The sequence below is a fragment of the Ovis canadensis genome, chromosome 4 (genome assembly GCF_042477335.2).
Source record: "Ovis canadensis isolate MfBH-ARS-UI-01 breed Bighorn chromosome 4, ARS-UI_OviCan_v2, whole genome shotgun sequence".
In the NCBI taxonomy this organism is placed as follows: Eukaryota; Metazoa; Chordata; class Mammalia; order Artiodactyla; family Bovidae; genus Ovis; species Ovis canadensis.
This window is the reverse complement of record NC_091248.1, coordinates 109,146,160-109,169,022: the sequence shown is the minus strand read 5'-3', so window position 1 is coordinate 109,169,022 and position 22,863 is coordinate 109,146,160. Positions and strand designations below refer to the sequence as shown.

At 51.8% G+C, this 22,863-nt stretch overlaps 2 protein-coding genes across 6 annotated transcripts in view; both read right to left on the bottom strand.

Annotated features, from left to right (window-relative positions):
• Window positions 1-665: 665 nt before the first annotated feature.
• Window positions 666-7,546, bottom strand: LOC138438925 (carboxypeptidase A1). Of its 2 annotated transcripts, none has more exons than XM_069586973.1 (10): window positions 7,194-7,546; window positions 6,668-6,749; window positions 5,967-6,200; window positions 5,620-5,721; window positions 4,772-4,873; window positions 4,492-4,602; window positions 3,816-3,903; window positions 3,100-3,299; window positions 2,532-2,616; window positions 666-936 (listed from the first exon to the last, which is right to left on the bottom strand). In XM_069586973.1, exons 1-10 carry the CDS (start codon window positions 7,256-7,258, stop codon window positions 749-751), a joined length of 1,257 nt encoding a protein of 418 aa, XP_069443074.1. In that variant the 5' UTR covers window positions 7,259-7,546; the 3' UTR covers window positions 666-748. The 2 variants fall into 2 exon arrangements, with proteins under 2 accessions (XP_069443074.1, XP_069443075.1); XM_069586974.1 differs by lacking the exon at window positions 2,532-2,616 and adding an exon at window positions 2,438-2,439 and having other exon boundaries at window positions 672-930; window positions 3,096-3,299; window positions 7,194-7,318.
• A 10,281-nt stretch (window positions 7,547-17,827) lies between these two features.
• Window positions 17,828-22,863, bottom strand: part of LOC138438923 (carboxypeptidase A5) — a 96,877-nt gene continuing 91,841 nt past the window's right edge. For all 4 annotated transcript variants that reach the window (XM_069586964.1, XM_069586965.1, XM_069586963.1 and 1 more), the window contains 4 exons: window positions 22,433-22,523; window positions 18,983-19,182; window positions 18,640-18,724; window positions 17,828-18,155 (listed from right to left, as the gene is read on the bottom strand). In XM_069586964.1, coding sequence (XP_069443065.1) covers window positions 17,968-18,155; window positions 18,640-18,724; window positions 18,983-19,182; window positions 22,433-22,523 — 564 coding nt within the window. In that variant the 3' untranslated portion in view covers window positions 17,828-17,967. The remainder of the gene's footprint in view (window positions 18,156-18,639; window positions 18,725-18,982; window positions 19,183-22,432; window positions 22,524-22,863) is intronic.

Here is a 22,863-nt window from a genome sequence, read left to right as displayed (position 1 = left end):
GCAAATGGTAAGGAGCGGCGGTAGGTGGGAGAGGAGAGGGGGCGCAGACAGTGTACTAGGAGATGCTAGAAAGCGTGTGGCCATGAGAAGTAAACTACTTCTGTCTCTAAAGGCAAAGTCTTTGCGATAAACTTCAATTAATAAAAATGCCTGGGATTGGTGTTTGTTCTTTATCTTTAAATGATTCCATGTTTAATGCAGTTGTTTTATTCCAGTTTAGTTCAGGAGTTGGGAGACCATATTTTGCTGTATAGAAAGCTTTGCCTGACTGTGACATCCATCTGGGAAAGCAGTGACCACCAGGATTATTCTATTTCATACTCAGGGTTATTGCTTTTGTAGATGAATGGATCCAACTAGCTAGACTATTGTACAAGCTGAATTCCTTACCACGGCAGGGTGCTGGGCATTTGGTTAGCAGCTGTGGCTGCTGCTTGCTCCTAAGGTATGAACAAATCACCCCACTGACGAGCTGAGCTCAGGGTGGTCTCATTAAAACAGATGCCACTTGGATACAACTTCACAGGACCTTGGAATGCAGGGAAGTTTAAGGGTCATCTAGTCCAGCCACCCACACATTTCCACTGCGATCTGCAGGAACTAAATGACTTCTGCCCCAGCTTGAAAAGGCAGGCGTGCCACCTGCACCCCCACACGAGAGTCCATTCTGTTCCATGTACTCTCAGACTTTATTCGGTTGATTGGGTGGGGCTGAAGAGGAGGAGGAGGAGAGTGCTGGAGGGCTGGGTCAGTAAGGGTTATTCAGCGTGTGCTCCATGATGGCCAGAAGCCCCAGCCACGTCTCCTGGGCCGTGGGGATGATCTGGGAGGCTGGCAGCAGGAAGCCGTAGCGCCCCGTGTCCCGGAGTTCAAAGGTGAAGGAGTACTTGATGCCTTGGTTGTAGGACCAGTCAATGCTGCCTCCACTGGCTTGGTCTGCGGCAGGAGCAGAACCGGCAGAACAAGGTCACTCACTTGAAAATATTTGCGTGGGCCAAGCTAACGGTCCCAAGCCGAAAGCCTCATGCAGTGTCGACTGGAGTCAGCCTCTGCTACCTTCCCACTCTTGACCAAGCAGCCTGGCTTCCTCCCAAGAAGCTCCCCTGAAAGACTGCAGTCCAAGAGGGCCAGAGAGGCAGACCAGCAATGGTTTTCCTCTCACTAGGGCGTGCAAGGAAGCTCCCATGATTTTGAAAGCCGCCTCCGTCTAACAGTGGCTTGGGTCAAGCCCCCACATATTGGTAACCAGGATTGTCCCCCAGGGTCCTGCTCTGCAGGGGCAAAGTGCAAAGGGCCAGAGTCATAGCAGGAGCCCTCGGCTGTCTTTGGCAGACAGCTCTGCAGTAAATAAACAAAGCTCCCGAGGAACTGGGCTGGGGAGGAGGAGGTGGCTCCAGATCAGAACTGAACCCCATAACACGCTGAACAAAGCAAAAACCTTTTTCATTCAGGGTTGAAACAGTCTCCAAACAAACTTCAAACAGTCCAAAAGCAAGGCCAGCCAGAGGTGAGATTGCAACCCCACTTGCTCCCCAAAACTGGGCAATCAGGGCAGGAAGTCAGAAGTGTGCCCCTGTGCTCTGCTTCTTTAGGACTCTTCCCTGAAGAGTGAACCCCAAATTTGCTGTATCCCCTCAGGGCCCTACGGAACCTCCTCCACCCCACACCTGTCTCTGCTGCAGCCAGTGAGTCTCTGCTGCAGCCAGTGAGTCTCTGCTCTTCCTGCTGTTCCCAAAGTACATCAAGCCAGAGCATGTGGTAGGGACTTTGTTCTAGAAGATTCCTCTGCCTAGAATCTCTTCCTCAAATAGCCTCTTGGCTCCATCCCTCATTTCCTTCAACACTTGCCCAAATTTTGCTCTCACTGAGGCTCATGCTTCGGTCCCACTTCCACCCCCATTACTTGAGTCCCCTCACCCTATCCTGGGAGTTCCTTTTCTCCTTAGCATCGATCACTTAACACACCATATCATTTCCTTATTCATGTTTATTGTCTAGAATAAATGGTCTGTCCCTGACTAGAATAGAAGTCTGCTTATTTTATTCCCAACTGTGTCTCAAGCACACAAAACAAGCCCTAGTGTATCATAGGTATCCAATAAACATTTGTTGACTTAATTCCATTTGATGCATTGCATGGATAAGTAAGCTGAGAAAAGATAAGATATATTCTATAATAGAAGGGCATTGGAGGAGAAGTATTTTTTAAGTTGAATTTCTTGGGGGATCTACAAGGCCAGCAGAACTCTCTACCTGCTCCATATATGAAGCTGGATTTAACCCCAAGATAAGGGGACAAGAGTTCTCAGAGGAACTGAAGTGTTTGTCTGAAGGTATCAAGGAAGGCAGAGTTCACATCAGGAAAGGGCCCTCTGCCCACCAAGCCAACAGTCAGCCGGGGCCATTCTCCTTGCCCATGCTCCCCACATTGGGGTACCCCTGGCTACTTCCTCTGGGAGAGACACTCCCATAGGCAGGAAAAGTCAACCTAGCTTCCTCCCAGGACCACCCACGAGACCGTGCACACTTACAAATTGTTGTGATGATGCTGCCATACTTATAGCTGGTCCCATACAGAGAGCTCAGGGCCTCAACAGCAGACTTAGCCACCTGATTCTGGAGAAAACGCCAAGCAGGATGACTTGTCACAGCCAGCAACCCCAGATCCCCCTGGGGGCTGGCAGGGTGACCCAGGAGCACACGCCCTGCAGAAGCCCACCCCCAGCAGACAGCATGGAGCCCACTGGGCCTTGCAGGGTCAGTCTCAGGAACTCAGAAGCCCTATGATTCTGAGCTTGTGGGCTGTCTGGCTGGTACTTCGCCGCCCTTTGGTCATTCTGCAGCTCCAAGTGTGAACTTGTACTAGCTCAATGTCCAGCCCTGCCCTTTGCTCTGTCGTGTGACAAGAGTGACCGAAGCACTCTGTGCCTCAGCTTCCCAGGCGGAGAGTCTAATTGGCCTTGCTTGTCTTCCCAAGCCATCAGGAGTCCGTGAGAGAAAGGGGTGCTAGGCACAGTGTAGGCCCTCACTAAGCAGGTTTGATGGGCCCGCACAAAGCTGCCTTTGGGATGCGAGGACAAGCAGGCACCAGGTACATACCAGCTCATTCTTGTCAGAGACTGATTGTGTTGTGTAGCCATAGGGATAGAGGAGGAGCTGGGAGTAGCTGTGGATGGAGAGGAAGGCCTTGAAGTTCCCATGGTCTTTCACAAAGTCCACAATGGACTTGACCTCCACTTCGGAATTGGCATACTTGCCGTGATAAGTCTCCGAGCAGGGGTTGCTGCTGGCTCCTGCTTCTGTGGGAGGGGAGAGAGGAGAGCTGGCATTCTTTACACCCAAGTAGTTGGTTTCCAGGGGCCTCTGGTCTTTGCAGGAGGTGAGATGTACGAGGCCTCACCCCCACCCCAGATAAGGAAAGGGCAGAGAGGCCTTTTATAACCTGGGGGTCCTGGGCCTCCCTCCCGAGCTAAACTTGGACAGAGCAAGAACACACCCAGAGAGGTAGGAAGGGTCCCCGTGTGAGCCTGCTCCCTGCAGTGCAGTGACCACGGAAGGAAGGGGCTGAAGTTATACTGGAAAACCCCTGATGGGCTTCAGACCTCAGATCCATCGGGAAGGCTCTCCTTTTACTGGCAAGGAACAAGCAGGTCTCAGAGGCCACCTTCCTCACTGAGTACCTTGGAGGAGGGGCCAGCATTCCCCACATGCCCCCATGGCAGGGGCAGGAGTCGGGTGGGGCAACAGAACAACGGATGGTAAAAAACCATTCTGGAGGTCCCACCCCTGCTCCCCAAAACCACACTGGGCCTTACTCCCAAAGCCGGCGTCCCAGTTCCGGTTGGCGTCCACCCCAACACAGAGGGAGCTCGTGACAGATCGCGTCTTGCGCCACAATCGATTCTGAGAGAGGAGAATGGTTAGCCACCCAATAGGGGCCACAATCAACACAGAGCCTGGGTGCGGACACAGTAGGGGATCAGAAACCATTGTCCGCTGGTTTTCAGGGAGGAAGATCTGCAGAGGAGGCTCTTGGCTGAAGAAAGATGGAGGAGATGATAGATGATAGATGGCACTTGGCAGAGGGTTCTACTGGTGGAAAGTGAAGAAGGCATGTGGCATTCCCCCAACCCCATACATAGCTGATTGGTAGCAAGTTGTCCCATAGAAATAAAAGAGAACCAGGAAATAATTTCTGGGGAGCATGTCTCCACCGGGGACAGTTCTGTCCCCCACAAGCTGGAGATGTTTGCAGTCGTCTCATCTGGGGGCTTGAGGAGGTCAGAAAGATGTTTACACAGGACAGCTCCCGACACACCAAGAATTATCTGCCCAAACTGTCAAGAATGCCAAGGTCAAGAATCCCTAGTCAAGGAGAAAAGGTTTGTCCTTCCCTCAACTTCTGGGGGCTGAGATTAGGGGAGAGTAGCTTGTTGGGGGGACAGAGGACAGAGGCTTGCCCCGCTTCCCCCAAGAACAGAAGGGCTATACCTGGCTGTGAGTGAAGACAAAACCATCAGGGTTGGTGACAATCTCCAAGAATATGTCCATGCTGTCAAGAATGGCAGTGAAAGTCGGGTCCTGGCCGTAGTCTTCTGTGAACTGGGGTCGGGGGGAGGGCGGTGTTAGGGAGCAGAGGGGCAGAGCAGGCCAAGCCAGGCATCTGCTGTGCTGGACCGATGGATGCCTGCCCTTAGCCTCCTTCTGTGGTCACTGCTTCTGGATGGGAGGCAGGGGCCAGGTGAGAGCACCCTCACCTCCCCAGGCTCACCTTCTTTGCAAACCAGACCCCAGTGGCCTGGGTGATCCACTCCCTGGAATGGATGCCTAAGTCGATCCAGATGGCTGGACGGTTGCTTCCCCCAGTGCTGAACTGGATGAGAAGAGCAAGAAATAGTTCAGCTGGGGCCCCATCTCATCCCCTGGAAAGGGAGTGCACCCTAGGCTGTCTGGTCTCTGTACCCCAGGTTGAAACTCCGTCTGAGGGACCGTCACTCAGGTGGGAGGCAGAGGTGGGTCTGGACAGGGATCCTGCACAGCCTAGCTTCCTGCCCTCAGCTCAAGCGAAAGTGAAAGTCGCTCAGTCGTGTCCAGCTCTTTGCGATGCCATGGACTGTAGCTTGCCAGGCTCCTCAGTCCATGGAACTCTCCAGGCCAGTATACTGGAGTGGGTAAGCCATTTCCTTTTCCAGGGGATCTTCCCGACTCAGGAATCAAACCCAGGTCTCCCACGTTGCAGGTGGAATCTTTACCGTCTGAGCCACCAAGGAAGCCCAAGAATACTGGAGTGGGTAGCATGGGGCAAATATGACTTGGCCAGACTTCCGGGCCCCACCGTGTTCCCAGACCCACACATAGTTCTGTCGAAGGTCATGAGCATTTTATCTGGACTACCCAACTCTGGGATACTTTGCACAATGTGACACTTGACTGGGAGCAGGGAGTCACCTAAAAGTTTAAATTGTGTGTACAGGTATGTGTACACCTGTGCTACACACGGAGTCTGTATAACAGTGTGTTTTCTGTCACCCTGGGCTCACCCCAGGAGCCCTATTCACAAATGCGGGCGTCCATTCTTGCGGAAGTGCCCACGTACAAGCACTGGCAGGCACCCGTTACCTTCAGCACGTAGATGGGACGGCCTTCATAGCTGCTGCCAATCTGGAGCTTGCTGACAAGCTGCGGGTGCTCGGCCACCAGCAGGTCCATGAAGTCATAGATCTGAAGAGGCAGAGGAGGGAAGGCCGCCTTCGTGGCTTCCGAGGGGAGCCTGGATGCCTCCCTTAGCAGCTCCCTGAGCGAGCCTGCTGTGGGCCCTGAGTGCGGAGGAGCTGCCACCCCGAGCCTCCAGGCAGCGTGGAGATGAGGCAGAATCCACACACTTCCAGGCTGGCCCTGACACCATCTGCCGGTCTGACCAAGAGCTTGGCGCTCGTGGGGGGCAGCGCCCTCCCGGGGCCCCTCACCTCGTCCAGGGTGTGGTAGGTGGCGTAGTTAAATGAGTCGGTGCTGCGGGCCCGGCTCTGGGAGGCGAACATCTGCTCCTGCTCCTCGTCTAGCAGCGACTGCACGTCCTCGATCATGATCCTGTATCTGATGCCATGGGCTTCCAGGAAGACTTTAACAGCCTGGAGGCTGGGGAAGGGCACTCGGACGTCGATGGGGGAGCCTGGCTGGGCAGGGCCCCTCCAGAAGTCCAACTGGGGAAGACAAGAGCCACTGTCACTGCGGGCTGGGGAAGGGCACCCATGGGAGGGGGTGCTGGCGCCAGAATTTCCCATATAACTGGGGATAGGGCATGAATATGACAGGAAGAGGATGAGGGGAACCCCTGGGCACTGCACAAAGTCCAGTTTGGTCGGGGAAATGGCCCAGGAAGTGGAATGGAGGGGCTTGGAGGCAGCAAGGGAGAGACGAGAGCTAGAAGTTGGGACAGGGGGAGGGTGGGGGAGGCCCTTTCCTCAGATGCGCAAACGCAGCAAGATTCCAAAATTGGGAGGTTTAAGTCACATCCTAACAGGGATCATCAGTCCCAAAGCTCATTCCTGGGTAGCTGGGGAGAAAGAGCCCAGGTCCCAGGTGGCCCCGGATGGGTGGAGGTCTGGGGCAAGCCCGTCTGCTCTCAGAGGTACCCTGGGGCCTTGGGGCTGCTCCCACGTCCTCTAACCTGCAGGTGCTCCAGGTCCTCCAGCTCCTTCACCGTCTGCACCTCGGCCTCATCGGCGGCAGAGATTCGGAGCACCTGGTGCCTGGGCAGAGCGGGAGGCGAGGCTGAGGGCCTGAGCAACTCCTACTGGCCATGCACGCGCCCCAGGTGGGAGCAGGGGGGCGGGGCCAAGTAGGAAAAGCACAGGGGATCCCAGCAATGGGAGCCCTGGGCCCCCTGGAAACTTCTAGACACTGCTGCCATCACCGCCCCAGCTTCGACTCTTTCTCTCTCCAAAGACCGCCAGGCCTCCTCCTGCCTCCGCTTTTGAAAATTCCTCTTTAGGGCTCAGATACTCTAGGGCTCACGAGGCTGTCCTGAGAGACTGGACCCTTTCTCAGTCCTGGTCCCCAGTCAGCCTGCCTTCTGGGATGTGCTAATTTGCTGCCCTCTGGCCATCTTCCCATGTATCTCCCCCAGGTGCTGGCTGGCGGATGAGTGCTCCCCCATCTCTCCTCTGAGCACCCCCTCCTCTCCATGCTCCTACCCCACAAAGTCCTCTTTGCCGAGGGCAGCCCCCAGCAGCACACTCAAAATCAGCAGCCCCTGCATGCTGCAGTCAGTTGGGAAGGTCAGCAGATGCGGAGAAGGTCCTGGGGCCTTTTAAACTCTCCCAGGACAGATGTCTCCTGGCTGAGCCCAAGAGTAGTCCTTCTGCTCACACCTGGGCCCTTTCCCACGGGCAGTGGGGAGGGGAGTTCCGGGCTCTGACACCGGCCCACCCTCCATGATAAAGTGGCAGGGAACAGGGCAGCTGGAGAGATAAGCCAGGCCTCAACCTCTGGCCATGAGGGCCCAGCCTGGGCCTGAGGGTCAGCTAGGGCTTGAGGCCTCCCAACTGGAAGCCTGCTTGCCCACAGACCCTCCAGTCCTATTACTGACCCAGCAATGGAGAAGAAGCCGGGACCCTGTAGCCTGGCTGCACCAGCTGGGGCCTTGTGTGGGGTGTCCCCTTCTCCCACGTTCCTGAACACCAGCTCTTTTGTTCCCACGAGAGAGCAAGCTGGGAGCCAGACTTGCTGGCTCCTCAACCACCCTGGTTTTGTCTAGGGTCGCCTGACCTGTAAGGGCACAGCCCTGGGAAGGAAACTTCCCAGCCCCACTCCCACCAGTCTCAGCGGCCTTGTGGGAATCAGGCCACAGCACGGGAACAGAAGTTCCCCTCCCTCCCTGCTGCTCTAGGGCTTTGGGAATCAAGGGTTGCCCTCGGTGGGAGCTGTAATCAGATGTCCTCTGAGCAGAAAGTGTGATGGTGGGAACCAGGGCCAGACCCCTATGGGGACTGCACAGTGTACAGGATGCTGACCTCACTGAAGAGACATCTAACACAAATCCACCCTAATCCACAGGGGTCAAGCGGTTCCCTCGCGGCATCTGGGGGCCCTGCTCTGCGTCAGGGCCTCAGGCTCCGGCACTGATGAAACAGCCAAGGCGGCCCTTTCTGGTTTCCATCTGTTCCTTCTGCCTCTCCAGCCTACCCCCTCCCTACCTGGCCAAACTTCCTAGGCCAAGGCAGAGTGACCCATTGTGTTTACCCACAACTCTCCTGAACATAGCTCCGGGAAGGTGATAAGACGCTGAATTCATCCTCAACAGATGCTGAGCCTCCATGAAGACTGTTCCTTTCTATACTCTGGCACCCTTGCCTGCCCTCCGCACCCCAGGGAAATCTTACCTCCTTCCTGAAGCTTCCTCTGGCTTTTTTCCCACCTCTCTGTCCCACCTCTGAATGAACGCTCATCTCTTTGCTCATTCATCCTTCTGGGCCTGGTCCTCCGCTCCACCCTGACATGATGCCCAAGATAGATGGGCCCCTGATCTCATGGAACTTGGTCTGATGGGGCACACAGAAGTAACCAGCTTGGTTGTGTTCTCTCAAGTTTTCCTAGATGCTGTCAGTCACCAAGACAGAATTAAACATGCGTGACATTCACGGGGAGACATAGCCATGAGAGAGAAAGGGGAGGGGAGAAGAGCCTTCAGCTCGCCGCAGGACCGACACCTGGGAGGGGAGCAGGGAGAAGGCAGACTGGGTGGGAGGAATTCGGGCAGCAGCACAGTCCTGAGGACATTTCAGCCAGGCCGATGCAGAACCTTGGGGCCAACACGGCAGCTCAGGGAGGCCTGCCTCCGACAGGAACGCTGCTGCCAGTGCGGTGCTGTGCTCAGTCACCGGCTGAGAACAGCCCAGGGGACGCGTGGCCTCGTCACACCTCAGTGATGGGGCCATCGGGCCCCTAGGCTCCCCAGTGACTTGTTAGGATGCTGACAGAGTTCTAGTGGGAAAGACAGAAATAACCAGCCAACGTGTTGGTTCTGCAATAGGTCTCCAAGAAGCTGTCATCAAGATAGGATGAAACATGCGAGACACTCCTTGGGCCGCTCCCCTCGCTATAGGAGACCTATACGCATTTTCCGTAACGTGGTGTGAGAGACATCGGTATGGCTGCAGGCTCAGAACTGTGGACCCAGCCAAGAGTGTCCAGCAAAGACTTTACCAAGAAAGTGAAATCTGACCTGGGTCTTAATGACTGGATTTTGCCAGGTAGGGCAGGGAAGTGATGTTTATCACACTGTTTGGTGCTTGAACATAAACACAGTTATTTCTCCTTAATCATTCCTAAAGTGTTATTTCTGTCTCCCCAGTGAGACTGTACACTTCCTGAGACCAGGAACCATGTCTACCCATCCCTCATAGTCCCCCTCATCTCTTAAGCGTCTACAGGGCTCTCGAGCTGCTCTAATCAGTGCCCCACCCCCCCGCCGACCCCAGGAAAGTTTTGTAGGGCCTTTCTTTAGTTTGCATTATGAAAGAAGTATTTCTCTTTCTAAGTCAAAAGCTGCCCTATAGTTTTTAATGTTTCATGCACACTACCCATGTTGAAGGGGGTGCTGGCTAATTCTTGGTCTTTTGTGAATTCCTTTCAGAAAAGACAAGCCCATTGGAAAAGGGAGAGCAGAAAAGGAGGGTGCCACAAGCTGAAATTAGGGTCAGCACTGAGCAGCAAGCTGAGAGCACCGTGGCAGAGGAACGTGGGTCTCAAGTAGAGGTTAAGCCTAATTTCTGGGGTCCCTCCAAATGCTGAACATTGCCTTTTGGTAAAGACCAATTTGCTGGACTGGAACCGGGGGCAGAGGGCCGCAGCTCTGCCTTTCTACCCATGGGCATGCTTCACATCAGTCCAGAGTAAGGGCAAAGATGAGGGCCACTGGGCTGAAAGCTGGGGGAACAGGCAGAGCACCAAGACCTGGTCGCATGAGAAAGAAAACAGGCTGGCATCTAGATACAAGGACAAGCCACTGGGCAAGCGCCCGAGTGCAAACAGACGGCCCTGCTGTCACCACATCGACCAATTCAGTGTCCCTCCCTCCTTCCTGCTGCTGAGCTGGCTGAGCTAACCCAGAGTATATGCGGGTGCCACCCCTCAGCAAAGTCACCCCATTCCCAGCTTAGGGATAAAGTCTAAGATTGAAAGCGAAATGAAAGTGAAAGTCACTTAGTCGTGTCCGACTCTTTGCGAATTCTCCAGGCCAGAATACTGGAGTGGGCAGCCTTTGCCTTCTCCAGGGAATCTTCCCAACCTAGGAATCGAACCCAGGTCTCCCACATTGCAGGCAGATTCTTTACCAGCTAAGCCTCAAGGGAAGCCCAAATTCTAAGATTGGTCTAAGACAGTCTTCAAAGAATCTCATTCTATTTTGCAAGTGATTGGTTAGAGGTAGGCATGTGACCCAGTTTTGTCAATGAGATATGAGGGGAAACCAGCAAGGAAACTTCTAGAAAACATTTCCCTATTCTTGAGAAAGAGATACCTTTCTCTGGACATTGTCCAGTCTGTTGCCCCACATTTAGACTGTATAATATGAAAGAATATACATTTTGTTTTTATTAGTTGGGATTTCTGTTGTTCCTGTAAAAAGCATTCTAACTGATGCACTTACTAAGGTAAGCATACAGCTATTTTTAAAGTACCTGTATTGTCAGAAGACAATAAATTTTAGCCCAGGAGAGCCTTTATGGGAAATGGAGAAAGACACCCCTCCCTCTCTGGACAGACATCATTCCTTGTCCTAAGCAGAATACCTTTGTGCAGTGCATAAGCTGGACACACATCCATGGCAGCCCTGTTGCCAGAAAACACCCAAGCATGGCCAATAGGAGCCCTAAGACAGCGCTTAGAGATCCCCACGGCAAAACCTGGAAAATGGGCTGGTGACGCAGCATAAGAAGATGCAGCCCCCCACGTCCACATTAGAGGTCCAAGGGGCACAGTGACGAGGGAGACCTTGGAAAAGGACAGATGGGCGCAGTCAGAGCGGCTAGATGCAGTAAAGGACTGAGACATCAGCTGTCCTGCCTTGGCAGCTGTGTTTAAGGCTGTCCGTGCTACATACAGTGTGCATGGGAAGAGACGTCTGTGGGAATCTGGGGCAGCCAAGTGGTGGACTGTAAAGGACATCTCTTATTTGCCCACCCAGTATCCTCCTCCTTCTGATAACAGCACCTTCATTTTCCCTTAAGGTCCTCCTTTCCCAACTCTGAGGCCATGTGACTCAGATGGATGGAGCCACCCTGCCCCCACCCCAGCTTTAGGGACGAGCCAACAAATTCTACTTCTTTCCCACAAGCTTTTTCAGGTTGGTTTTCTGTCACACATGATTGAAAAATGTATCTAGCTATAAAATAGATAACTAATAAAAACCCACTGTATAGCACAGGGAAATTTACCCAATACTCTGCAATGGTCTGTACTGGGAAGGAGTCTAAAAAGAGTGGAGATATATATATATATATATATATATATATATATATATATATATATATACTGATTCACTTTTCTGTGTACCTGAAACTAACACAACATTGTAAATCAACTATACTCCAATAAATTTTGGTTTTAAAAAAGAACCCACCTAACACAGACACTGCCTAACTTCAGAAGAGAGAAAAATGGGACAGCAATGCCTTGTACAGTGATTGCCACAAACCCAGCAAATGGTTTGGGGCAGCTCCCTGCACATCCCTGGACCTCAGTTTCTTCATCCATGCAATGAGAGAGTTGGTCAAAATGATCTCCACAGTCCCTCACAGCTGTGACCCTTTATGATTCTAAGACACTTATATTTTTACCCTGGGCAGAGTGGAGAGAGGTTTGCCAGGTTTGTGGGAAGGTCAGAATAGAGACAGAGGGGCCCTGGAGTTCTCAGTGGGTAAGTGCTCCCAGAGCAGTGTAGGTTGAGAGGGACCACATCCTGCTAAGGTTGTATTAGGGAGGGCGGTCTTGGTGGGGGGGCACGGAAGCCAAGGAGAAGAAGGTCCATCAGCAGCCCTCCTTGAGTTCTGCTTTCATACCTGAGTGCCCAGTAGAGACTATTTGTTTGCTTGCAAGTTATGGAGCTGTCACTTTAACATAGCTAGCAGTGTTCATCCTCAGAATGAAGGCAGAAATTTTCTTTGGAGGAAGAGTCACCTACAGAAAGAAGCACTCCAGTGGGTTTTTAGGAAAAATCAGAAAAAAAAAAAAAAAAGTCAAAATCAGAGCCCAAATTTCAGGACAGAGATGCAGAAAAGAGAGACAGTGAGCGGGGGTGCCCCGTGTGCACAAGGGAAAATGTTCCTGACCAAGCCTGAGAGAGAAGCTGGGGAGCACTTGAGGGTGCATTCCTACCCTTGGAGCCAGGATGGGCTGCCCCAGCAAAATAGGAACAGGCAGAGGAAACCACCTCTGAACCACCAACTCCAGTGGCAGCAATCTCCAGCATCCAATTTAGGTGTTTTATTTTCTACACTGCATTTCCCTTCTGTGTTCCCAAGTAAAATTTCGTGAGATGTTACCCCTGGTTTTGACTCTGTCTGGGGGAATTGAGGGAGGTGGGCTGATGGGTAAGGAGGTGAGGCTCAAATGGAGAATCACAGAACTTGGTGAAGCTAGTTAGGACAGAGCAAGAGGCCGAGTGCAGACCCTGGGGAGAGGTTAGCAATGGACAAACCAAATGAATAGATTTGCAACCGTGTCATCATTCCCAAGGATGGCCCCGAACCCTGAGGGGTGGACCCTCCAAAGGCAAACAGGCTGGAGTTGTTATTCAGGACGCACACCCCACCAGCAAGAGGAACATGGCCTCGCCAGTTTATCAAGCCCTGACAGACCCCACGTCAACTGGGTTCTCCCTCAGTTCGTACTGTGTGGCTGCCTGGGCCTTCTTGTTTTTCTAAGGAAGCTTTTTAAATTTTTACTTTATCTTTCAGTAAAGTCATTTTCTCTCTGACCCTGTCGGGGGCATGCAGAGGTGAGAGGGAGGAGGAGGGGGGAAGTGGACAGCACCTCCCTGGACTCCCAGGACCCCAGCCATTAGCCCATCACCCTCGGCCCCTGCCGCCTGCCCTGCCCTCACACAGGACTCTTTCACATTCCAAACTGCCTGCCTAGTTTGTTTTTCTAAGAAAGCAATAACCACAGCACATTCACTGTGGTTCTTTATAGCTTTCCATATGTATAATCGCTCTTTCTCCCTTCAGTTTTTCCAATGTTTTTTTTCTTTCAAATAAATGCTCATAAATTTTTCTGGTGAAAAGGATGAAAAACATACCAAAAAAGGACAGTCTGTTGGGAGAAAAAAACAAGCAAAATGCAGGGGGAAAAAAGGTCTTGTTTAGTATTATATACCTAAGAAATGGGGCAGGGTGCGGGGGCTGGAGTTCAAGCTTTATGAAAAAGAGATTATTCTGTAATAGCTCCCAAACTTGCATGTCTAAGTCTTGAGCTTTTGCTTAATAAACCTAAACCGCACCCTCACCCCGCCATCACGCCCCAGGGCTTGCTAGAAGAGACCCCGCAGTCCCAGGGGGACGATCCCTGGCTTCTCTCAGCCATTAGGTTTGTGTGGAGCCTTGCATAAGTCGGATGATCCAAGGGCCTCCAATCTTTATAACTGCAAAGTGTTGGATTAGAAACTTTCAAAGGACTCCTTAAGCTGGAAAGTTCTATGGCTTTATGATTAAGTCAGTCACTTGATGAGCTAGAGCAAAGAAATGGATTCAGAGGCCCCTGAAAATCCTCTGCCCTCTCAGAGAAGCTGCAGCAGAGTCTGCCGGCTGCTTTTCCAATATCCATGCTCCCCTTCCTCCTTGCCAGCAGAACTCCAAATCTGGGGGGAGGGTCAGCAATATCACCAGCTAGAAAGCAACTTTCCAGCCTCTCTTGCAGGTGGGCATGGCCACCTGACTGTCCCAGCCAATAAGACGTACATTTAAGTTCATGGACAGTCAGCTCAGCCCCTTACACTTTCTGTCTGGAATTCAGTCCTATGATGGCGACAGACCAGAGGTCAAGAGGATCACAGAGTGAAAAGATGGAACAGGCCAGAGGGGTCAGTGTCCCCAGCACATCACGGATGCACTGAACTAGCCCTGGACTGCCCAGCTCAGATGACTTGTTAGGAGAAACAAAACCTTCATCTGGTTAAGCCGCAGTAAGATGAGTTTGGAGAAGGAAATGGCAACCCACTCCAGTACTCTTGCCTAGAGAATTCTGTAGACAGAAGAGCCTGGTGGGCTGCTGTCCATGGGGTCCCATAGAGTCAGACACGACTGAAGTGACTTAGCATGCATGCATGCATTAGAGAAGGAAATGGCAACCCACTCCAGTATCCCTGCCTGGAGAATCCCAGGGACAGGGGAGCCTGGTGGGCTGCTGTCTATGGGGTTGCCCAGAGTTGGACAAGACTGAAGTGACTTAGCAGCAGCAGCAGCAAGATGGGTTTCTGTCACCTATGCTAAACCTACACTAGGCAGAGAAAAAGAAACACCCCTTCAATACTGAGTACCTACTGTGTGCCTGACAGGAGCCAAGCGAGAGGGAAAAACCCAGACATGGTCAGTACCCTCATAGGCTCTCAAATAGCAGTAGACAGAACCACAGATAAAGAAGTCAACTAGTATCACTGCTGTCAAAGAAATTAATCAGTTCAGTCCAGTCACTCAGTCATGTCCGACTCTTTGCAGCCCCATGGACTGCAGCATGCCAGGCCTCCCTGTCCATCACCAAGTCCCGGAGTTTACCCAAAGAAACAAGTAAGGTTTGAGAAAAGGAAACGATAGATCTACTTCCAGTGGGTGGTCTGAGGAGGACTAGTGAGGAAATTATACTGAAGGGGAAATCTTAAGGAGTGGGACACTTGAGGGAAGAAGAAGAGGACATAATATTGCAGACAAGGAGGAGCAACACGTGCAAGGCCTCTGGTTGGGAAGGAGCTGAAGGAACGGAGAGAAAACTGGCGAGGTTCGGGCTGATGAACGAGGCATTAAAACAAAGGCGAAACATGGCTGGCCACTCGCAGGGCCTGGCAGGGCCTGCCAAGCAGTACCTTGGGCGGGTTTTAAGTCATTGAAGGATTTTTAAGGGAAAAGTTACCTTTTAAGAAGACCACCCTCTGGAAAGCCGTTTCAGCATCAACTTCGGAGGGCCTGTTGGCTGCACAGAGATCTCGCCAACGTGGCTGTGAGAATGAGTTCCTGGCCCTGGTCCTGAAGAGCTTTGAGCATGACTAGGGTGACCTGCAGGCCTGCGTCAGGCCTGCCACTCAGTAGCTTTGTGCCTTTTAAAAGCCAATGTCCAGTCTGAGTCTGAGCTTCCTCTTCTGGAAAATGAAAGACAGTACTAGTCCTACCTCTTGGAGTTGCAAGGAGGCAATGGGTTGAATCCTTGGAAACATGCCTGGTGTGTAGTGTGTGCCAGAAGAGAGTTGATTATTTTCACTGTTATTGGGAAGCCCATCAGAGTCCAGATCTGCTGCCTCTAGGACTGTGCTTCTCTGACTAGGCTTTAGCATCACCTGGGTCCCCTCCTCAGAGATCCTGATTCAGGAGGGCTAAGCTGGCCAGATAATCTGCCGTTCCAACAAGCTCCCAGGTGATGCTGATGCTTGTGGTCTGCAGACTACTCTGCACTAGGCTAGGGTCAAGGCAGTCCCTGGGAAATATTTGGGAGAAGGGTGACAGGATCCCCAGTGTTGTAGCCACCTTCAGCCCTAATAGCAGCAGAGGGTAGGAGGCCCAAAGCCCCAGGAGTCCCTGGGAGACTTGAACATGTTCCTTCAAGTCAGGGGAGCAGGGATCAGAGGTCCTCAGCCTTTTAGAAACCTCAGACCTCCTGGGCAGGATGGTAAAAAGGTGGATTTGGGGGCCCACCCCAGAGAGTCTGTTTCAGTCTGGAGATGGAATCTAGCCATCTTTATGTTAAATGACTCCCTACAGATTCTGCCCCGAGCCACACTAAGACAAATGGTGACATGGTGGGTTTGGAGTTAGACAAACCCAAGTTCAAATCTCCAACTTTCCATCTGTGTGGCCTTTTATGATCTTTAAAACCTCTCCAAATCATGCTCTCCTTATCTGAGCTTATTAATGAGTCTATACACCAGGAATATCCTCCCCTCAAGGCTGAAATAAAAATATTTGTGCAAAGGGCATAAAAGTTATAATCACAGACTCCAGTGTGCAAACGTATGACTTGCTTTATTTATCTATAGCTTATATTAACTTAGCCCACAGCCTCGGGTTTCTGTTAATAGCAGAAAAATTCAGCTTGGAAATTCTAGGCCGCTTCCAGCTTTAAAAAAAAACACACACACACAAAAACTCAAGTCTCTTTTAGGAAACTCTAGCCCAAGTCAGGATTCTTTCCTCCTTTGTTGCCTTTTTCCTGGAGATGATCTAGGTACAGCTGGCCCTGGACACAGGCATGCCCACCATGCCATCACGGCCACTGGCTGCATGGCCCATCAGCTCAGCCTTCTCGCCTCTACCTTAGGCCTTCTCACATGCCAACCTTCTCATTTCTTTGCTCAGAGCTCTCAACAGCTGCTTTACTGATGTGTACCCAGCCATATGGCTGCCTCTAACCACCTGTCCAGACTCCCTATCAGCCACTGTTAATCTTTGCCTCAGGCGCCATATTGGACATGGCCCTTACCTAGAGCTTTGATCACCATGATGCTCTCTTTCCACTAACTGGTCCAGCTTCTGTCTTCTTCTACAGGTTGGGTGGGAAGCAGAAGTTGTTCTTGTTCCCACCATCCCCCCTTTTCTTCCCTGTCTGTAAAACCCTGCACTCTTTGTGTCCTGCAGGGGCTAATTCATGGGTACCCACAATTCTGTGTTTTTTTTAACTTTTTATTTTATATTGGAGTTGTGAAAGTTTCAGCAGCATAGCAGAGTGACTCAGCCATACACATACATGTATCCATTCTCTGGTACCCACAATCCTTTAGCAACAACAATAACAAAAGTCTGACCCTTGCAAATGAAGGTCTTGCTTTCTGCCTCAGACTTACACAAGCCCACTCAGCTCTCTAGTTGACCTCCTGTTCTTGGGGGTACCTGCTTGCCCCTGAAGGCAGGGCAGACAGACCCACTATCCCTGCTCCCCAGTGATGGGGTAATGCAAAAGGGACAAGGCAGCCTGAGGATGGGAGAAGGCAGCTCATTTGTGTCTTAGAATCTCTCCTTGAGATAAAGTGCTTTCTTAGTAAATGGCCTTGCCTGGACTAACTTCTCAGTGCGTGACGACTATGGTGAGGAGCGAGAGGACCTCTCTCTCTGGATGTGCAGCACTTTGCTATACTGGCTCTGACGGGCTGCAACTCTGCTCCCAAGACCAAGGGAGCCTCTGAGGGTGCCCAGGAAGAGTAGGTCACACACCAGTGACTTGTTCACTTTTGTTATCTGGGTGACGAAAGGGGGGACTCTAAACAAGTCTCTCCAATATAGGCAACTCCTCCCTACCCAGGATGGGAAATGCGGCAGGAAGAGGAGGTCACCTGTCTGTACCCACCTCTCACTCAGGGTGCCAGAAACGCCGCCCCTGGAGATCCACTCCTTCAGATCAACCACTGCCCCTTCCAGGGTCCTCTTAACAGTTAAGTGCCAAAAGGCTGATGTGGATATTAGTAGCTCCAAGGAGTAGTGTTATCTGTTTTGGGCCCCGAGACCATTGTAAGAGGAGAAAAGGGAATGCCTGCTAGTCTCACCTTTCTCCTGGGTACCTAGGAGGCCAAGAGGCATTTTCAAGGCCCCTGTCCCTTCCTGAACCCAAAGGAGTGGCAGCCAGCACCAGAAGCTACCAAGCCTCTTCAAATTTGTTTTTATTTCCTAAGGAGTCAGGGCAGGGATGGGGAAGGGATCCATAACTTGGATTTCAGGAGGATCCCAGGCCTCAGGAAAGAAAACCACTCCCCTGGCTCTCCCCTCCGCAGTTCTGTCAGTAGGGATGATGCAGCGTGTGCTCCATGATGGTCCGAATGGCCATCCACGTCTCCTGGGCCGTGGGGATGATCTGTGCAGCTGGCAGCAGGAAGCCATAGCGCCCCGTGTCCCGGAGCTCAAAGCTGAAGGAGTACTTGATGCCACTGTCATAGGCCCAGTCAACTGTGATCCCGCTGGCCACATCTGGGGACAAAAGGGCAAAGAAATGCCCCCCAAAAGGAAGAACAGGGTGTGGTCACAAGGTACAGAGGCTTCCTGCAAAGACAGTGTGCCTTGGAGACCAAATCCCCACTCATCCCAGACCACACCAAGCTTCCTGGCCCAGGCTTCAACCTGGGCCACACCCTGCTCACCCAGTGCATGCTCTGCTCTAGCAAAATGAAAGCTCCTGGAGGCCACCAGACTTGGGATATGTATGCCTAAGGGGCATCGCAGTGAGCCAGCCATCAGGGGCCACGCACTAATTAATAGAGAAGTGGGTGCTGGGTCTAGGTACCACTATTCACCCTTGTACTCAGATGTGGAAATCAGCTCTGGCCCAGCCCTGCTGGATCTGTGGCACAGCCCTGTGGCCAACCAGGCCTGCCAGCCAGCAGAGCCTGCACCTGCCTGAGCCCAGGTGGATGTGGCGCCCGCAGGAGCAGCAGCCAGGGGACGGCTCACTCACAGAGGGTGGTACTGATGCTGCCGTAAATGTACTCGATCCCGTGAACCTCATACAGGGCCTGCACTGCATCCTTGGCGAGATGGTACTGCAAGATTCAATCCAGGGAGTGAGAGGCAGTGGGTCCCCACTCCCCCACACCCTCACCAGCTGCTGCGAACCAGGGACTTAGGAGTCTTGGAAGTTGAATGTGTAGATGGCTCTTGCGGGAATGAAGCACAGCATCTCCAGCTGTGAACTGGATCACATGTGAGAACAAGCCCCTCACCCTCACCCTGCTCCCTACCAGGGGGAGAGTTGAGAGTCTGCGGGATGCCTCCCCCAAGCCCTAAGCAGCCAATCTTACCAACTCCTCCTGGTTTGAAACAGGCTCCAGAGAGTGGCCATACGGGTACATGAGCATCTGAGAGTAGCTGTGGATGGAGATCAGAGCCTTGACGTTCCCATGGGACATGATAAAGTCCACGACGGCAGCCACTTCTGGCTCTGACTGAGGGGAGGGCCCATGATAAGTCTCTGAGCAGGGGTTGTTGTTAGAACCGTTTCCTGGAAGTAGAATAAAGATACCCACAGGGTTCAAATTCCCAGGCGTGGGAAAGACTCTCACAAAATATTCTGTATTCCTCTCTAATCCTAGTCTTCTTTGCAGTTTGGTTGCGATCATGTGGCTACTTTTGACCAATGAGAATGTGAGCAGTAATGATGGGTCACCTCTAGTTTGAGGCTAAGAGCAAGTATGACTTCTTGATACTCTTCTGTGTCATTAAAGCAAAAAAAAAAAAAAAAAAAACCCTCTAAATGGAGAAGTGTCCTGGATCTCTCTGTCACCAATGGAAGACAGCTATCAAGGAGGGTCACCTACCAATAGTGGACTTTACGTACATGAAAAATAAATTTTTTTTACTGTGTTAGGCCACTGAGACTTGGAGGGATGCTTGTTACTGCTACATACCCTGGTCTAATCCATCAGAGGAGTGTTGCCACACCACAACTCAGCAACTCTGTGCCCTGCAGACTGCTCCCTTAGCTTGTCTTTTGGTTAAGTCCTGACTGTGGTTCCATTAGAAAGTCAGGCCTGCCTCAGCAGTTGCTGCTAGGTCTCCAACCTGGCTTCCCCTATGAGCAGTGACCCCTGTGAGCTGACCCTTCTCTGCCGACCCTCCGCTTCCATGGGGAAGGCTTGGGTCAGTTGAGTGCTCAGATTTAGTGTCTGCACAAGCTGTGCCAACCCAAGGGCAGCATGGACTTGGAGCTGGGAAAAGAGAGAATAGATCACCATAGTTGCCCAAGACTGCTCTGGGAAGCACAGATGCAAAAAATCCTTGAAAATTCTTCTGAATGGGTACCTAAGTCGGAAGGAGGGCAAAGAGTAACTGTTCCTCTACTTTGCTCACAAACTTAATTTGTTCCCATCTCCTACTAGATTCTTTGCTCCTCATCTCTTTTCTTCCTCTCCTGTTTTCCTCTCTTCCCCAGTGGCCAGCTGGTAGAGGGCTAGGCTGAGCTGGTCAAGATTTGGGGGCCAGGAACACATGAAAGAAGCATCCCAGGCCCTGCTCTCACTTCTCCCTGAAATGACTGCACAGAAGCCCGGTCAGAAGCCGGGGGCTGCCCAACTTCTGAAGCCTCCTGAGGATGCCAGAGCAGCCCCCTTACCCCCAGGGCAATGAGCTGGCTGCAGACCTAGGTGGTTGGCCATGGACTGGTTCAGATGTTGTCCTAGGACTGCAGCAAACAGGTCCTCCCCAAGAGTGCAGGTGAGGGCGGTATAGGTGGGAAGGATGATCTACAGATTACTCATTATGCAGAAATCAAATTAAGGCAATAATAAAGTCATAAACAAAATCTTCCCGCCTGAGTCACTAAGCAGATACTCGCTATTTCTGGCCACAGGCCCCAGAGGCAATTCTGTCACCTGAAAGCGCATCCCCTCTTGGTCTGCACAACCTCACCAGGGGTGAGGACTGACCCTGGTTGGAAGGGGGTATGCCTGCAGGGAATGAAGGGGTAGGAGCAGCCTGGTGGGCTGGAGCTGGCCCAGCTAACAGCGGCCCTGTTTGTTGTGTCTGCTGGGAGCTTCTGCACCTGCTACACTTGATGAATGACAAATAGCAACAGATGAGCAGAGCGGGGGAGGCTGCAAGCTTTGTCTGCTTTTGCAGCCCACGCATGGAAAGCGGTTCCCCTGCCAACGACCAGGTGGCTTTGCCCAAATATGGAGAAACACTTCAGGCCATTAGTTCTGGTTTGAGCTAAGCAGAATAAACTAATCTTCCCCTGACCAAATGGGAATTAGCTGCCTGCCTCTCTCTGACGTTCACAAAGTCCTCCGAGCCTGCCTGTTTCACAAGTACCTGCTAATGGATTCATTAGCTATTTATTTTTCCTTCTCAAAAATGTAATTTGTAGCAAGGGGAACTCGCTGGAAGGACACGGTAAATTATTAAAAGCAGTAATCTTTGGGCAGTGGGATTATGGGAGCTTTTTGTCCCCTCTGGGCTTTTTTTTTTTTCCACTTTTTTTTCCACATTGTGTATATACTGATTTTTTCCCCCCTGTGGTGAAACCCACAAAAGATATTTTCTTTAAGAGGTAATTTGTCTTTCTTCTAGCCAGTCTGTCTCAGGGTAGATAGGCACTCACTTCAGCCAGTTCTAAGGGGCCCACGTGGATGCTTTCTTGGGACAAATGTCTGGTTATTTGGAGATGGAAATGCCTAATTTTACACAGCTGTGTTTCCTTACACAAGCAGTTACAAGTACAACCCAGATTCTCAGGCAACCCCTACACTGTGGGCTGATTGGCTTTGCTCTGTAGACTTCAGAGCTATCCTTATTTTCAAAGAACGGATTCAAAGAAGCCAGATTTTCGAAACAATGGGCATCTGGATCTAGAATGTTCTGCCTTGTTGGATTAGCCAACAAACAGGTCTGCAGATTTGTTTTTCAATAGCACTGTCTCCTGTGGAGCTAAACTCTGACTCCTGGTATAGTGTGGCAGCCACATCTGGAGGCCAAGGGCTAGGCCTATTCAACCCTCTGCTTTGGAGACTGTCCTGGTTAGACCCAGCATCCCACCCATCAAGCTGCTGCATTCCCAGGGTTCACATACTGGTCTCTGTTTCAGTTTCCCCATGTGGTCCTTACGCCCCTGGCATGGCAAGGGAGATAATAAGGAAGAACACCAAGGGAACTCAGGAGGAGTTGCCCACTTCTCCCTAGGATCACAGGGCCCTGTGGATACACAACAGCCGAGGGTCACAAAGTAATTGGACCGAAAATAAAAGCCAGGCTTAAGTCAGTGTTGATGATAAGAAACTAGCTTATTCTATATTTAAACCTTTGTCCCGGCCTCCCCAGAGGGCAAAATTCGGGTCACAGTTCTCAAGGAATGAGTTTTGAGACATTTTCCTGTGGCGTGCTCCCTTCAAGGAAGGGCTAGAGATATTCAGGGGGCACCATAAATCCTGGGTTTTAAATAACAAGCAAGACTACTTTGGACCTCCTTAAGCCTTTCTCTGCCATATTTAGGATCGGATCCTTGCAGTTAGTCCCCATTCAAGGAGCTGTTTCCCACGAAGGCTTAGCATATGTATACACTTAACAGACATATGCAACCTCTCCCCATATATCACAGCCAATCCTAGGCATGTGCCCGCCTGTCCCTGGCCACGACTCACTCGCATTAGCTAAGTGCTCTGCCTCCCCGGTTATGTGTCAACATAATCTGTGTGGGAGATGTGCCAAGGACCAAGTTCTCCCCAGCCCTGCCCTCGGGGTGCAGGAGACTGAGGTACCTCCAAAGCCTGACTTCCAGTTCCGGTTGAGATCCACACCAATGCAGAAGGTTCCCGGTCTGCTGGACTTGTTCTTCCGCCACAGGCGGTTCTGAAAAAGTGCAGGGCAGGTGACTGAGCCCTTTCTGGGTGGGAGCCTCTGACATCCTCGTCTAGGAAGCGGGTCTGGTGGGACAGGGAGGGATGAAAGGAAGGAATCTCTAGGGCAGGATGGGGCTGGCATACTGAGCCACGGCTGCAGATCAAATGCTTTCTGGTTAAAGCTGGGGTACGGCGAGAGGCGTGAGCACAGCCAAATAACAGTGGACTTCCCTGGGCAGTTGGAGGGCGACAGTTGCAACCACAGCACCTGAGCAGCCCGCCTGCCTCACGGAGACTCTGCAAGGAGCTCCCAAAGGCTCTGTCCCCAGGGAACCTCAGCAGAGCATCCC

What these genes read in the sequence shown, in the direction of transcription:
- LOC138438925 (XM_069586973.1), bottom strand. Translation starts at nt 7,258, where the DNA reads ATGCAGGGGCTGCTGATTTTGAGTGTGCTGCTGGGGGCTGCCCTCGGC. An exon ending in CCTACCACACCCTGGACGAG is followed by an intron (nt 5,722 to 5,966) that starts GTGAGGGGCCCC and finishes CTGCCTCTTCAG; the next exon opens with ATCTATGACTTCATGGACCT. An exon ending in CAGCATCATCACAACAATTT is followed by an intron (nt 937 to 2,531) that starts GTAAGTGTGCAC and finishes CTCCTGCCGCAG; the next exon opens with ACCAAGCCAGTGGAGGCAGC.